The sequence below is a fragment of the Mastacembelus armatus genome, chromosome 7, assembly GCF_900324485.2.
Source record: "Mastacembelus armatus chromosome 7, fMasArm1.2, whole genome shotgun sequence".
In the NCBI taxonomy this organism is placed as follows: Eukaryota; Metazoa; Chordata; class Actinopteri; order Synbranchiformes; family Mastacembelidae; genus Mastacembelus; species Mastacembelus armatus.
Genome location: NC_046639.1, coordinates 2,141,946 through 2,159,348, shown reverse-complemented (window position 1 = coordinate 2,159,348; position 17,403 = coordinate 2,141,946). Strand labels below are relative to the sequence as shown.

The following is a 17,403-nucleotide window of genomic DNA, read 5'->3' as shown; positions in this document are numbered from 1 at the left end:
AATACTTGTGTTATTATTCAGAGGGGGACAGACACTCTGAGGACTTTGATTTCTGAGGGCTGCGCAGAGTGAGGGGGGGATAAGACTAGACATTTAAAAGTCACCATACGTTGCCCAAGACATGTTTTATTGTGCTAACATCATTTTCAGTGGACTCTTTTTCTTTCTGCCCTGTGAAACATTCACCCTCACCATCCTTCATTCTCCAACCTTCACGTGGACTAAATCTTTCCAGCTCCTCCAGAGGAATACCATCATCCCCTCAGCCCAGTGCAAAACACAGATAAAGTCATCAATTAGGCTGGTAAACACAGTACCTATCAGTGTAATTAATCAAGCCTGGTTAGGCTTATTAGCCTTTTATCAAGGGGGACACTTACGTTTCAAGGTGAGTGCTGCATATTCTTCCTTATATTTTCCCTCAACCCATTCACCTGGCTCTCTCTGCCTCTGTGTGAACACAAAGCCTACATGTTTGAAAGACCAACTATCTGAGCTGTTTTTGTTCATTCGTCAGACAAAACATAAACTTCATCTTCAAATGAGTGAGCTGGGGGGGCCAAACGATACACGGGTGCAGTGACACTCAATATTCAAAAGTGCTGCCAGTAATTTTAGGACACAGGTTTCTTCAGTCAGCATACAGGACATTAGTATGCAACGCACCTTTGGGTCCTGACCCTGCAATTGTGAGAATCTGATCTACACTGACCTTTACAATGTTTGGGATGCGAGCCATTTTCTGCGACCAGTATGCCACCTATTTTGTCAATGCAACAGGGTGAACAGAATCCAAATTAGTTGACTGTGCCAAGGACTTTCTGTGCTTTAAATCTGACAGGTCAGCGCTGACAGTAAGGCTCTTAAAAAGCAAGCAAGTAAGCAAAAATCAAGTCACAGTAAAAAGCCTTTTTCAAAACAAAAGTGAATGTAAGAGTGCCTCACAACAACAGCACTGAGCACATTCAGTCAGCAACACTCTCAGTCACAATAGTAACAAACAAAAGGAGAAAAAACATCAATACAAAACTTCCCTTAGAAAGTTTCTATTATCTTTAATTGCACAGGATAAAAGTGACTAAGAGGAGTCACTGAAGAGAAAAACAAGATGAGCAAGAACAGAGAAAAGAGAAGAAAGGACAAGAGACAGACAAGAGGCACAGGACAGGACAATAGATTAAGATATGATATGACAGAACAGGATGGGCCCGGATGATATAACATGATATGATATTGCAGAAAGAGACGAATAGAGTAGGGAATGATAGTATGTGACAGGATAGACTCCAAATGTTGCTGCACATAAACTGGATCCATAAACAGGCAACCAATTCCACTTTATCTTCATCTAGCTGTGATGTGCTCACAACTTAGGGCTACAACAACAGGGGCTAAGATCTTTTCAAATTTTTACAACATCCTTTTGAGTCAGAAACAAGAAGCGTGATGATTCCTGTTGACTCCTTGTTGTAATATTGTTTGTCCACTCTTACTTGAACTGTGATCATAAAGCTGCCGCCACCGACACATGGTATTAAATCTGGTGAAGTTGCAGGAATGATGACCTTCAGGCAGTGGGGACCTCGGGCACAGTTTCCCGTTCCAGAGAACTGCTTACGTGTCCTCTTTGCACATCTCTTGCATCCACTATACCTGACCTCTCTTTCCCTGGCAATGGTTTCTCTGTCCTCTGCCAAAGAGGCCCATGGTGTCCAGAGTCTGCCTTAATTAAACCTGATTATCACCTTCACAGCCTCCCCGAGTCTCACTCAGTGTGTTGCTGTCTAGTCCAAAGAAATCCTTACAAACCTACAAGTGGAGAATGACTACTTTCAGTTCAAAGGGATATAAAGCAAATGAAAAATATTTTTTACCACTTTCCAGCAGAAAACAAGATTTGACCTCTGCCTAACATCTTTACAAAACGGGGATACTTAAAAACTGGGATCTTTGTGCAAAATGTTGGGAAGACAGAAAATAACACACACCATCATAAATTGTACTCTACACAGGGGCTTAGCCAACAGCACCTGCAGAAGACAAGGCCCCATTGCGTCTTCACACTGCTCTCTTTCTGCCATTGTCTTGTTAGTATCTGTTCTCTCATTCTCTCTCTCCCTCTGTCTCCCCCAGCCTGATTTATCCCTTTCCTTTTCTGGCTCAACCTGTTTCCTTCCTTCTGTTTCCCATTGTTCACTGGCTGTATACAACCCTCATCAAGCTCCTCACCACCCTTTGTCTCTTCCCGGTATTTAACTCAAATGTGGTCTCCCATGAATACGACTCTCATTTGCAACGTCTGGCTACTATCGGCTCCATCACTGAGGCCATTGTTGCAATTGCCAGTTTAAATGATTCTAGTCCTCTTTTCTGTCTGTTTGCCTCTCCCATCTTGCTCTCTGTGCCAATTCTTTACTCTCTAAATAACTGTGAATAAAAGTGGTTCCCTTTAAAGAGTAGAATAACAAAGTGCATTTATAAAAGGTGTAAAGACCATATCCACAAGTCTCTATCTAAATATCCCCCAAACCAGAAGTTACTAAGGACTAGATTTGCAGAAACACTTTGAGTTGTACATGTTGTTTGTTGTGCTTCTGTACAATTTGTCAAAAAGCAAAGACAAGACAAAACATTTCCAGAGTTTTTAAACACATAAAGAATATAAGTAAACTAAACAACATCTAATGAGTCTTTTCATAGACTTATTTGAATTCACAGTGTGTTTGCTTTAATTTTGATTAAAACTGTGCCCATTAGCTTTTGAGCTTCAACAGTGTGGGAGTGAGTGTGGGTGTGTGAACAGAGGCAGGGGCAAAGCAAAGAGCGTATGTGTGTGTGCATCCATGCATGCTGCCGAGCATCATTTGAGGTTGTGTGTGTGCGTGTGTGTGTGGTGTGTGTGCGTGTGTCTACATGTGGGTGTATAAGTAAGTCAATTACAGTATGCCATTCCAGCATTAGAGTGAAGTGAGTGCCCAGTGCCACTAATGCAGTCCCTGATCATGATGTTAACAATCTGATCTTTAACGCAGCAGTGCATTATGCTGAGAGACTGCACATGTACCATCAGCACCCACTCACTCAGAGGGAGAGGATGAGCAGGGGTTAGTGGAGATGAACAGTGGAGCATGTTTCAGCCCCCTGTTTAAAACAAAGCCAGAAAAATGACACAAGCAGTAAATTTAAGCAACATTTACTTTACATTTTCTGGCCTCTCAGGTACTTACTGTGTTTCCCATAGAGTGTACACTGACACATTCAAAACACATTCTGTCCTTAAACCCCATTCTCTGTTTGCTTTGGCAGTTTTATTAAAAATAAAAAAGAAACAAACAAAACACCACATATTCATTCATACTGTAAAAAAATCATCATCAGGTCAAAGCTAAACAATTTTTTCTACAGTCGTATTGTTTGTTATTCATATCCAGCACTGCAAATTCCAATTTACAGCTACACAACATAAAAACCTGCTCTATTTATAACCAAAACAACCAGTTGTTGGCTCATTTAGATGATCACCAAAAAACAAAGCTTAATTAGTAAAAATGCTTAACACAACAATATTCGTCTCATTCATTACTACCATCAACTTTATATTTGCTCACTTTTGTTGTAAAATGCACTGAATTTAGTCTAGAAAGGCGATTTGACTTTTTTAGGTAAGACGATTAACTAAAAGACCCAAGACTTATTTTCTTAGTTTCTTTTTTTTTTACATCAGGTTTTCCACTAAATGCTATTAAATGATGTATTTTACATATTGTAAGTACCTTCAAATTGTCATTTCTATTCATTTTTATATTTTTTAAGTTAAATTATACATGAAAGGGCCTCAGTAGAAATTTGCTGTATATATAAACCTTCTTCAGCGCTCCTGTGGACATGTGGTTGACTGGTCTCTGACTGTCACAAACCTTTTCTGAGTGCTGAGTGAGACGTGCGCAGAAATTACAGAGGAACACTTATGTTGCTGACTTTAAATGCTGCTATTTTCCTGCAATCACGAAGTTGAGTGGCTGTCTTTTCAAGCTGTTGCATAATGTCACTCAGCAGTGTTACTAACGTACCCTCTGGAGTGTAATTTATTGTATTCTTTTTAAGCTTTTGTGTAATTTTTAAAATTGTAACCTTACTGTAGTTGTAATGTCAAAAATTGTGGTTGTCAGTGATAAATATGTGCATGGCAAAAAAATACACACGCACATTGCATTAAATGCGTAAAGGCAAGAGTACCCTTTGCTTTGAGATGTGGCACCCACTGTATATAGCTTTGCGTCTTACAGTCGTGCATGACCCATATGCATCACTTACAAAAAAACTAATGATTTAAATAAACACACTAGCTGCAAAGAGGACTACAGTGAGTCAACAGCTGCAAGGGACAAATAAAGACAGAGGCAGAAAGAAGACCAGTTGTGGGAGAGAGGGAGGGAGGATTGACCGTGACACACCACCCTCTGGTATTCACTTTTAACTCTCATCGCCATTTCGACTTTACTCTTTTCCTCACCCGCTTCTTTACTCTCTTTCCTCATGGTTGGGAAAGGGGAAGACATCATTCCCATAGTGTAAAAATGTGACAGGAAAACAACCAGAGGGAATGGATGCAGGTAATCAGTGAGTAAACAAGACTGAGTAAAACAAAACTTGGCCATGTGGGGGTTCATTTGTTGTGCTTAAAATCCTCCTTCATGCATGTTATACTTTGTGCTCATCCACTCTGATAAACACATGACTGAAAACCAAGAGCAGCCACATGTTGCCCATCACACAACTCAAAACAGATCTGCTGCAGATTTGTGTTTGAGAAACAAGAACAAAATTATCACAGTATTTTTGTTATTATTAGTAAGTAATGTTAGAATGACAGTGTTCCAGGGAATAGTAACACTGGGATGTTGACATAAAACTAGTGAAATCCAATTTAAACTTTATCTTCGACATCTTGTCTTCTTTGTCCAAATGATTTCTGGGTATTTACATCTCAAGAGTCTCATTAGACTCAACACTGAATTGGAAAAGAGAGACAGATTGCAGGTAGCGCCCTGTTTGTCAGTGGGGATCCTTTCGGAACCCTGCTCTCAAATATTGTAGATGAAGGTACTGTAGCTTGAAATGCTTTGTGTCTGCAGCTTTCACATAATGTGGATAATGAGAGGAGTGTGTCTTGTGCATTTGTACATTATAACCTAGACAGCCGAGGCAAGGTCTCGACAAAATGACTTAAAAATCCAATTTTTGCATCACTAACCAACCCTGGATATTCTGGGTACACACAGTCAGATAATTTTTGCTGCTAATAAGAAAAGCAAATTGGTAAATCAACAAGCATGTGGTCACCTCTTGGCACTCTATGGTAATACCCCAGACAGTAAAGTACAAGAACAAAAAATACAGGGGAAAAAAAAGATTAAGTATGTCTTTCCCTCTGCCCCCACTAAAATGGGTTATGTTTTCAGTCAACATCAGGTTTGGCAATTGGCTGCTTGTCTCCATCCTCCAAGGAGGGATATCATTGGTTGCAGAGGGCATGGGAGACTGCTCTCTGCTTTCCTATTTACAGTACATGAGCATTGCGGGAAAAAGAGCGAGGGAGGAAAATTGCAGCAGATTACCGTGCCAATTTCACAGGGAAGCAGAAGAGCTCTGGAAAGGATAGATAAGAAAATTCCTATCAAACCACTGCCAGCCAAATATGTATCCAATAGCAAAGAAACACACAAACATTTTATAATAAACCCCAAATAGTGATGGAGGAGGTTTCACCCTACAGCATGGATGTGGTATTTTTAGCACAGCTGGCGATAATTACCATATATCCACCATGTTCTGCAGTAAAACCCACTATCAGAAATGCCACCACCAGAGCTGTGCAAACAGAAACATATGCACACGTGCCTACACAGGTGTACAGGTACACCGCTCACAAGGAAATACATGCATGAGAATATGCCTGTAAACAGCACAAGAAAAATGTAATACGGTTGGTAATCACTGCTAAAAAGTGCTTAACCATCTCATTTAATATTCAACACAAGAAGAAAATTAGCATTGAAACATTAATGGCTAAAAAATGATTTGCCAAATGGTACTAAGAAGCTTCTTAACTAAGATTTAATGCCAATGCGCGCACACACACACACATACACACACACACACACACAGGGGGGACTCTAATATGTTAGTATAACAATGGCCTAAGATATTTTCTGAAAAAACTGATGAAGTAGTAGCTCCCACTGATCTTACTTGATAATTGATTTAGTCAGCATCATTTTTACTCATCAGTCTGACCCTAAGCATGTTGAATTCACTTCAGTGGACCGGCAGGGTGGTGATAGCCACAGCACCAGTGGCCAACATAGGCGGGTGAGCATGATGATGAAGATGAAGAGGATGAGAAACTAACAAAAATAAGCACATGTGGTTTGATTACGATTCTGTGGTATAAATGGGAGTGATGCAGAGTGTGACTACTGTTATGATGAAAATGAAAACAGGTTTACAGGTAGCAAACGTTTCTATTTCAGGATCATATTAATTTTAGTACCAACTATTTTTTTGTGCCTTAAATACTAAATATCTAGCCCACTAACTCTGCGGGTCTTCTTGGTTTAAAAATTAACTTCTGTGCTGAGCACCAAGCTGCATCAGTCATTGTGTTAATCTACAGTAGATTCATCTCTGATTGTCATGGCGTTTTTTTTTTTGCCTCCGTTTTCTCATCTTTCCTCTTCTAACTCCTCTTCATATTGCTAAAGTAGTACGTACCACACAGATAATACAGATATGCTAGTATAATCTGTCTTGTGTAGAGGTCTTATGGTTTGGTAACTGTCTCTTGCTCCGTCCTGAGCTTTGTGAAACCACATTACACTACAGGCTCTCTGACCAGCTCTGTTGTTAAAGCTGAAACACAGGTACACTCACTTTTTTGGACTCGTCTCATCAGCGCCAAGTAATTACTGGCATAAAACACCAGCGTGACCCCACATAGTGTTGCTGTCACTCAAGCAGCGTATGAAAACACACAAAGAAAAACACCTACAAGTGACACATACACCCACATTCTATGTTTGTTATTGAGGTCACGATTAAAGGCGGTGGACTAGACTGTATTATATTTACTTCACTCTCTGGGGCAGGTGTTGCAATTGTGTGTTGCTCTGTAAATCCCCTTACTGTCAAGTGAAAAGGTGTGGGTGGTAGTCTATGTCCACACTAACAATGATTAGATATTGGTTAATATGCACACACAAAAAAAGTAATTTTGTAAAGAAATGTTGCAATTTCCTTTTCTGGCTGATCCAGTGTACCTGATGCTGCAGCTGGTGATATCCTGCGTTTTGCAGAATGGTGTTCAAACCCAGAGTAAAACTGTTGCAATCAACTGTGGGTGATGGAGCAAGTGGTGGAGCAAACACAATTGTCAAACAGTAGGAAGAGAGATGAGCAATAGCATGAAAAAAGACCCTTTTCCCCAAAACATATCATCTTGTGACAGCTGTGCATTCTAGTCTAAATGTATATTTTTCAGTGCAAAACTGTGTATCTTCAATTCTCTGATAAAACTTTGGTCTAAAAAAATGTTAGAAAATCAGAAGAAATAGAATTAGTCCCAGTAAAACAAACATATTCAGTTTACAATAGAGTATGTGTGAAGTTTTTGTCTTTTATGATGAATTTTCTGTCAGTTCCATTAACGTGTATTGAATAAGAAAAAACATATACCATCCAAACCAAATGGACCCAAATACTTTTCAAAACTCTTGTTTAAGTGTTAGAGGGTAACAGCAGAGGAAACTGCAGAGCATGTGGAGAATCAAGCAGGTGACCAAAGTCCTATGAAACAAACTGGTATTATGAGAGAAAGATTCAGAGCTGGACAGCAGTCAGTGGTTAAATTTAGTAATTGATCCTCCCTAATGACCCATGGCAGCAGAAAACCACAGTGCATTCACTGTAATGCCTTAAATAGCTGACAGAGTAAACACATACTCATTGCCACAGGAGCAGACACACACACACACACACACACTAAAGACTTTAAAAGTAGCAGCAACTACACCCAAAACAGCTTAGCATCATATTTCCTCTATAAAACCCAAGTTTCTGCTGGTTCTCCTTTAATAAACTGCTCTGAGATGTTCATGATGTGCCACAAACTCAGGAAAACACATCACAATCCACACACAAACATTGCGATTGTGCACTATTCTGTTTCCCCCTCTCTCTCTCTCTCACTCACTCACTCACTCACACACACACACACACACACACTTTCACACACACACACAAAAGTCACTCTAAAAATGAAAGCTGCTCAAATGGATTTGAAGCAGAACCATGAGAGCAGAGGCTGGGTTTGGAGGTGTGTATGCAGATAGTCTGCAAAACTGAAGGTGGGACTCCCTTGGAATACTTCAAAATGTGTTGAGTGTTTATAGGTCCTCATATGATCGTGATATAATACCATAAAAATATATGATTTATTTATGCTTCAGATTTTAAATGTGTTTGTCACACAGTAAATTCTGGCATTTAATATGAAGATTAGACTAATTGCTTCACCCCTGACACAAAAAGATAAGATGATTCCCCCACACAATTAGTTATTACAATTATACAATAAATAAGCCTTAACTGAGAAGTAGATTTGTTCTACTGAGACTGAGTATTTGGACTATTATACCCCATTATAGGCTCATGTGATGGGGATGAGAAGAGGTTTTAAAAACCAACTTGAATCCAATGTGACAGCCATAACTAATTTAACAACTTAGGTTTATATATAGGGCAGCACGGTGGCTTAGTGGTTAGCTGGTTACCACTGTTGCCTCACAGCAAGAAGGTTCCTGGTTTGAAACCCATCAGGGACCTTTCTGTGTGGAGTTTGCATGTTCTCCCTGTGCTTGTGTGGGTTTTCTCCAGGTACTCTGGTTTCCTCCCACAGTCCAAAAACATGTATGTCAGGTTGATTGGTGACTCTAAATTGCCCATAGGAGTGAGTGTGAGTGTGTGAGGTTGTTTGTCTCTATGTGGCCCTGTGATGGACTGGGGACCTGTCCAGGGTGGACCCCTGCCTTCCAGCTGGGATAGGCTCCAGCAGGTCCCTGGGACCCTGGTTAGGAATAAGATGAAGGATGGATGGATGGAGGTTTATATTTACATACAGTGAGACTGGGGTTTAAACTATTACCATTTACCATATGTTTTATTATTTATATGAAAAGACTTACTTCGTCTAATGGATGACAACCTATAGCAGAAAACTAGACTGTAATCAGTGTACCAGCAAGTATTAAGAACACAATATGATTTGTAGCAGCTCTAAAATATGTAAGAGTCGCTCCTCTACCAAAATAGTGAAAAGATCTGGGTATAAAACGTGTTACTTTTTCTATGCATATCTTTAGGCATGTCTGCACCTGTGGGACTGCGACTACCTGACAGTGCTCCGTGGCAGAACGGGACACATGCTGACACAATGATTACGGGGAGATGTAGATTGACACACTTTTAAAAGAGAAAATCTTGTCATGCGAGAACAGCAATAGAACATGTTCCCTAATACCTTCTATCCCTTTGTTTACACAGGCCCTTGTTGTTCTTTTAGGATCAATCACAGAGGCACTGGCACACAAGATAAATTATTTTAGCATGACCCACTTAATGAGCTTAGAAGAACAGGGAATGAACGTGTGTTTGTGTTCCGAATATAGCATAGATCCAGATGACGTGCACACACACACCTGTAGGTTTGGATCCTCCTCGTGTTGGAGGTGAGCTTCCTCTGCCGCCTCCACCAGTCTCTGCAGGACGAGAGGAGGAGAAGGAGAAATACAATAGCTTTAATACAAACATGAGTAAGTGGGTGAAAATATAATAGGCAGGGAAACATCAATACATTTACATCTGGCTTTTCAAATACCTCTTAGCAGTACTGCAATACTTCAACCACATACTGTATACAGCGCACATACAGACGCAGATAGCAGACAGATATTTGACCATCTTGTGAAAGGAGGCTATTTTCCTAAATGGTTCAGCAGTAGAGGTAATGACTGCCTCAGGTTCTTTGGACACTACCACAGCACAATAAACTCCATCATCAGATCATGCTGTTTTACACATGCACGCTTTTTACAAAACACACACACACACACACATTCACTCTATCTTAACCCCCTTGCTGCTGCCGTCTGCTGTGTGTGCCTCTAGGGTGGTGGGAGAATCTTTGTGCCTTTGGTTCAATGTTATCCTCTCTCTCCCCCCTCTCTTCCTTTTTCCTTTCCTTTTAATGGACCTATCATAATTTTGGAAATAGCTTTTTGTCAAACGCCATGATGTCACTGTAATCACGCTCAAATGAAAGATAATCATGGGCAAATGTAAGTTGCATAGTCTCTTTTTAAAATAAACTTCTCCCTGCTCTGTGGTGTGCTTTCTTCGTGCAGTGGCAACCAGCAGAGAGAGATATTACAGTATAATATGAATTCACACTCTTGTTGCAGCTTCTGCACGGTGAGCTTGAAAAAATGTCACCATTCCACAGACTACGTGTAAAGACAGGCAACGCTGTGTGTGACTGTCTGCACTCGAGACATTTTGATAAACACGTGCATGCATTCACACAGATATACCTAAGGCGTATACAGTATATACAGTGTCAATGACGGGATTTTTTTCAGGGCTGCTTTGTCAGAAATTAAAACTCTTCTGTTTTAACTTCCTGTATCTACAAACAGAAGAAAGGACTATCAAGACTGGAGTTTCATTTGGTGCTGTATACATAATTTAGTCGGTTGTGATCAGTCTTCGCCATGGTCAGAGGTGGAGTTCAGTCAAGTATGACGAATGTTTCAAGTGCAAATGACCAGTTCTTTTGTTTTGGCAACTTTCAGCTGGAGGCAGTTTTCTCTGGACCATTGAGTGAAGTGGAAAATGATGTGTTGATAAGCTGTAATGGAGTTATTGTCATTGAGCTGTCCAAGTATGGAGGTCTCATCACATGTGGATTATGTGAAGATGGGCTCAGGGCTGACACAGTCATTTGTTATTTGCTGTCATGGTTGTGATGATGGTTGAAGATGTAACTGTGGCAATCTTTAATGAGTGAGTAAATACATTCAGGAATCTCTCTCCCACTCAAACACATACAAATACACACACACACACACACACACACACACACACACACACACACACACACACACACACACACACACTAAAACCTCTTTCAGCGTCTACCTACGATGTGCACTGATGTGCATTGTATGTTCTCATAGCAAGTAATTTCTCTCATTCACAGCTGGTCCTGGTGTCTATGAATTTTGGTAATGCGGTTTCATTACACATTTCCATTCAAATGGCTTTACTCGTAGAACTACTGCAATCAGCCAGCCTTTTTCAGCTGAGCCATGTGTGAATGTGTGTGTGTGTGTGTGTGTGTAGGTGTGTAGGTGCATGTGTTTGTGTGTGTTGTGCCACTGTTGTGTGTGCAGGCAGGTTGTTTTGGGAAGCAAACACTGTAATCTAGAGCTGGGCAATCATTTTCTTCACCATAGCAACACACCTGACTATTGCATATCGCTGCATATCAATCTGTGCATGGTTCCGTTTGGTTATCGACTCATGTATACATTTTTTCTGCTTTCTTCTTAGTGTGAAAGGCTGGGAGAACACAGTGAATGCTTCTGTATCCTAGAGTATGTGTCATAAAGTGTCTGGGCTTCTTTGGATCCTTTTTAGCATTGAATAAGGAACTTGAGTATATGTGCACTTGTGTGTGTGTCCAGGAATATAGGTGCCGCTAAACCTAAGGCAGGTGCATCTTGCACACACACAAAAAATGCTTCAGGAACAAACGAAGAAAATGACGGTGGAATAAATGGAGGATGGGAGAGGGATGAAAGAAGCACATTCTCTAAAGGTCTGAACGCTTAGCCTAACACTCCCAGTGAAATGTCAGATGCTGCCTGTGAAGTCGGTGTCGATAGATACACACTTTTCAGCATTTGAGAGCGAGTGACGGTGTGTGTTTATGCGTGCACGCGGGAGTGTTAATGTTTTTCTCAGCTGACACATGTTCACATATCAGCCTTTTGACCTATTCTCTCTTACTGCTGCTTTTGCAAATGTCAATCACTTCAGCGCACACACACACACACACACACACACACACGCACACACACACACAAAAACAAAACACAGTTGCTGTAAGTCTTACACAGTATTACATCATCTCATGGCCAACAATGTCAACAGTACTGCTCTCTACTGAACATTTAAACACTTGATTCCCACCTGTGGATAATCTGTTCTGGCATATTACTCATGTAGGGTAACCTACCATGCAGGAAAATGGGAGTTTAAGCTCTAGGGTAAAAATAACTTGCACAGTAGCAGGGAGTTTTTCAATTGGAAAAACAGATTAGAGATAAGTAGGTGCTACTCACCCCTGTGAATTTCAATTCCACCATATCACCAGGATGAACACTCTAGGAGGTGTGTTTGTCTTTGTGTGCATGTTGTGTTGCTGCGAGCGCACACTAGTGTATGGTTGGCTCTGCCTGCGTGTGTTTGTGGGTGTCTCGCATATATTCAAATGAGCCTGCCATGGATTTTTGTCAAGAGGTGGTCCTGGGAAAGTGTATGATGCAGTTTAAAAAGGGAGAGGAAATTACTTTTCTTCTGAAATCATTCTGTGGAGGCTCGGGCTCAGTATGAGATGACAGCAATAATTAAACTGACACAGTCAGAGAGGCAGGCCCCATTTTCTCCCTGAGAACATGCACACATGCTCGTACACAAACGTACGCATCCACAAGCCTTCACTGTGGCTGACAGGGTAAAAGCTGAATGCACAGAGCTAACAAGACTTGATGTGGTAACTGGATTAGATTTGTTAGAGTTAGAGGAAGAGTCTGACAGATCGGTACCTGATTACAGATCCAAGATGTGTCTCTATCTTTACATCAGAGCTTTGATTATCAGCACAATCCTGATTAGACCCGACCCCGGTCTGGTCTGGTCTGGCTCAGACTCCATTTTCACTTGATTCCCTCAAGCTTATTTTATTGAATAATTTCTTATAGCCGGTGTAATTTCTTATGTGAGCTGAAGAATTGTCTTCCTCCTCAATTAAACACAACGTCTGTTTCCATTTCATCATTTTTCAATGCTTTACACAGCCCAGTCCATTTCTCTGACATTTGCACTCATGTACCTCCTTTCATCCTTTCATTATGACTTTCCTGACAAAGGCTTCAGCTCGTTTACACTTTGAAAAGTTCATAAACAATCTCCCTCATTTTGCTGCCAAATAGACTGGCTTATTATTCTCGCACTGTACTTGTGTGGTAGGTTTCTGGATGGTTGAAGTTGCTGACCTTAATAAGCATCTATCCATTATAAATGCAAGACTAAAGCTGTGAAAGTGAGCAATAGCCGTCATATATAGCTGACCTATGCTAACAACCACTGTCGGGGCAGCACAGGAGGGGTGGAATGGGAGTTGCATTCATTATTGACTGGTAGCGGAAATCTCTCAACTTTTTTGAGCAGTACATTAAGCCCTGGCTCAGTGCGTTCCCCTCACCAAGAAAGGAGGAGGGCAGTGGCCTGAATCTGAATGTTCTTCTGAGGTAGTGAAGAACACGACCACAGTCATCAACAGACTCACACAAAAACATCCCTAGAGGTGCTGTGTGCTGTTGGTTCAGCATTCATTCCTACTTCTGCTTGAAACTTCATTTTGGTTTGTTTTTTTCTCCCCCATAAAATCAGCTTGTGAAGTTCTAACTTGAAGAAGTTGAAGTTCTCACTGAAGAGATCTGACCCCATATAAGTATGTTTTTACATTAAAAGTCTGTATCTACAAGTAAATTACAGGAAGCTAATGCACTTGAATAACTTGATGATGATTCTGCTTGGCCTGACGTACACTTTGTTTTTTACTCTAAGAGGAAATGCTAACTAAGCTTTGGCCTACTGGATCGGGGCAGGTCCTACGGGTCTTGGTTCTGCCAGAGGCCTGATCCGTTGGGGCTTGCGTTGAGCTGAGCTGGACTGGCTTGGGTTGGCCCATCAATAGCGCTGGGGACAGCAATTAATATTGTCAAACCACCCCAGGAAGAGTTGCAGCATCAACAAAACAGAAAGGTGCTCTGTGACACTTTGCTTCTTCCTGTTTTGCACATTTAGGAATGGATACAAGCCAAGTCCACAACACATGGTGAAGAGACAAATACAAAGAAAAAGTGAAACAGAGTGGGAAAGGCAGAGAGGGGAGCGGTGTGCTTTGAAATATCAGATCCCAATATCCAATATTGAATATTGGGATCTGATATTTCTATACTCTCTCCTCAAACTTTGACTTACATTTCCTCTTTCTCTGATTTTATTTCATGCTTAGGCTGAACTTTTGACTTTTTTTTGACATTTACCTTTCCCACCCTTCCGACCTACATCCTCATTTCAACAGTCTTAAATCCAAGCCTGATATCCTGGTGACAGAAAAACAACCAGAGAGCAGGAGAAGGAAGGGACTGCTGTTGTCCTGACATCTCCTGGATGGCTTTGCCTTGTCATCTCTAGCCATCACTTCCATCGCACACACACACACACACACACACACACACACAAGCACACAGATGTGACAATGATCTGCAACTGAGGACAGCCGATGAAATGAGGCAAATGAGGGAAGCAGTGCTGTGCGCTCAGTGTGACAGTGTGGTGTGCCAGGGAGGCAGGCAGACAGGGGGAAAGGGCCAAACCATGGCATTAGTATACACCAAGTAACAAGACAAAATCCCAGAAAAGCAGGTTTTACTCTATTGGCTGCACTTTATGTCTGCAATAAGCAATCAACATATTTGTCTTGTCCTCCTTCTCTTCTTTTAAGGCAGAGAACTTCACATCAGGCAACACATAAAAAAAGGTAACTGAGGACAGATAACTGTGTTTTTCCAGCGTACACATAGAAAAATGGAGAACAGGTTCTTCAGAATCAGACGTAGAGAATAAATCAAACACGTCCACTGAGAGGAACTAACATTGGCAAAAACAGCAGACAGATTTAGAGAAATAGGGAGAATGTGACATTTTTAAGACTAATACATGAAACAAATATAAATATATTTCCATCACATTTCTACATAGTTGACTGTTTATGCCATTTTGTTGCACCCTCTTCTTCTGCAAAGACTTGAATGGAGAATTTTTGCCACCGACTGTTTATGTTGATGCCAGCCAACACTATGAGGAAAAAAAAAAAATCAAGTTGCTACACAGAATTGGACTTTCACTTTAGATTTTTCTCAGCCAATAAGAGAAAACATCTTTATTCATACAGTCTCCTGCAGGTGACTAATTGCGCCACACTGTTGAAATGCTAAATTTGCATTTGAAATGCAGTGTGCATGTCAGCAAATAAAATGAAAGTTAATGGGAGATTTTGCTGGCAGAGAAATTCCATTTAAAGTCTTGTTTCAGTCATTATACACCCATGCAGCCCAACATAAACCCATGCAGCCTTTCTCTGCTCTACACTGGTAATCATGTTGAGGGCTACAGAGGCATAGCTGCCACAGGTAAATGATATCAGCAGGTACAGAGCAGAAACCGAATGTCATTACAGGAGAAACAGCCCTAGCAGCAAGGCATCCACTCTGCTTTGAAGTGCATTTGTCACATGAAACACAGCCTTGCTTGACTTCAAAGAGAGCATTACAATACAGCTCCACGCCTTTCAACTTTGATAACATTTTCACTGTTTCTTTAACCGTCTGCTGTTGCTGCCATTTGCAGCCCAAAGACAAGCTTCCCTTTTTTGGGAGAGATAGATGGGGGAGAGGAGAGAAGCTGCTGTCTGTTAGACAATGATAATATCCCACTGACTCAGGAATTGATTAAATAATAGTAATTAAAAAGTAACAATGGTGAGCTAAGATGCTTGCTGAGCCCAAGAATAAACACATAAACACACACACACGTGTCTACGGGCTCACAGTACACACTCAAAGCTACACACAAGGACACAAACACGATGTTCTTTGCAAACACACACACGTTCGCTTTGAACCATTGTGTGACTGGCCTTTCTGATCGTATCTATAGTAGCGGAGTTGCAATAAAATTATTGAAGCAACTAAAAGCCATAACTGCTCAAACTCAAAGCTTCATTTACTGTCATGCAGAGAGGAGAGTGTGTTTGCCACAATAATGTGGAGGTGATAAGGGAATTGATTGGGAGGCATGGACACAAACACTGTTTCTAAATGCAATTCCACACATACCTACAGAGCGTAGTACTCTGTTAAAGACAAACACACACACACACACACACACACACACACACACACAATAACACATGTAAAACCTAAATGCCATCTTCCTTTCTCCAAAAGTAGAATTAATAAAAACAAGAATGAAAGCACAAACCTTCTCTCAGAATGACATCAACTCTCCTACGCACACATTTATACAGGTGCACTCTTTTATAGCAGCTAAGGCCACTGTCTCTCAGCAGGTGGCAGCGAGCGATAAAGAGGGGGCATCGACGTGGACACGCAGAGATAAAACGCCGTTGATGGACAGGGGAGAACGCCTGCACAGAAATTGAATCACTGAGGCGCCACATATATTTTAGAAAAAGCACGGAGATGGGGATACGCAGTGTGGGGAGCACGGAGACAGGGAGAGAGGGATGCTTACGGACAGCTGGCAGGGTGCACACTAGGCCAGACGTATGAGCGCTTCAGTAATAACAACAGAGCTGCAGAAGGAAAAGAACTTAATGGATACTTCCTGCGTGTGTTTGTCCAGTGACACATCATCACAAGATAACTATCGGGGCTAGAAATGAGAAAGGTAGAGGTGAAGTGGAATCATTACCGCAGCTAACAAGGGTTCATTTCTCTCTCTCTTTTTCACTCCTCCACTCTCTTCATATTTCTTTCCTATTATATTTATACTTTTTCTTCCTCCCTGGACTTTGATCTGTCTTTGTCACAGCACAAATGGTTCCCCAGAATTCCCTCTCATCTTTGTATCAGCTCCTGTATGTTTCACACACACACACACACACACACACACACACACACACACACACAGGTCACCACTCACAAGTGAACACAACCCCTTGAGATGCACAATTATCAGGCATCCAGCACTGGGGCAGTTGACTTTAAAGGAGCCATTAGCTAACCGATCCTCATATCTCCAGGGTTTCTCATGCACACTGAAGTAGATGACACACACATGCACAGCTATGTTACTGGACTCACTACATCTAATCTCACGGCTCAACGAAATTACTCTTGTCAGCAACTGTATTTATAAGACAGTCGAAAAAGGCTGAAAAGACGTGTCTGTGCAATGAAAAAATTATTTTGA

General features: G+C 41.1%; 1 protein-coding gene across 3 annotated transcripts in view; it reads right to left on the bottom strand.

Annotated features, from left to right (window-relative positions):
* The window catches only part of cacna2d3a (calcium channel, voltage-dependent, alpha 2/delta subunit 3a), a 92,933-nt gene that overhangs the window by 54,672 nt on the left and 20,858 nt on the right, over positions 1-17,403 (bottom strand). For all 3 annotated transcript variants that reach the window (XR_003297265.1, XR_003297264.1, XM_026332796.1), the window contains exon 4: positions 9,756-9,815. Coding sequence is in view for 1 of the 3 variants with exons in the window: in XM_026332796.1 (XP_026188581.1) it covers positions 9,756-9,815 (60 nt within the window). In the remaining 2 variants the exon portion in view is untranslated. The remainder of the gene's footprint in view (positions 1-9,755; positions 9,816-17,403) is intronic.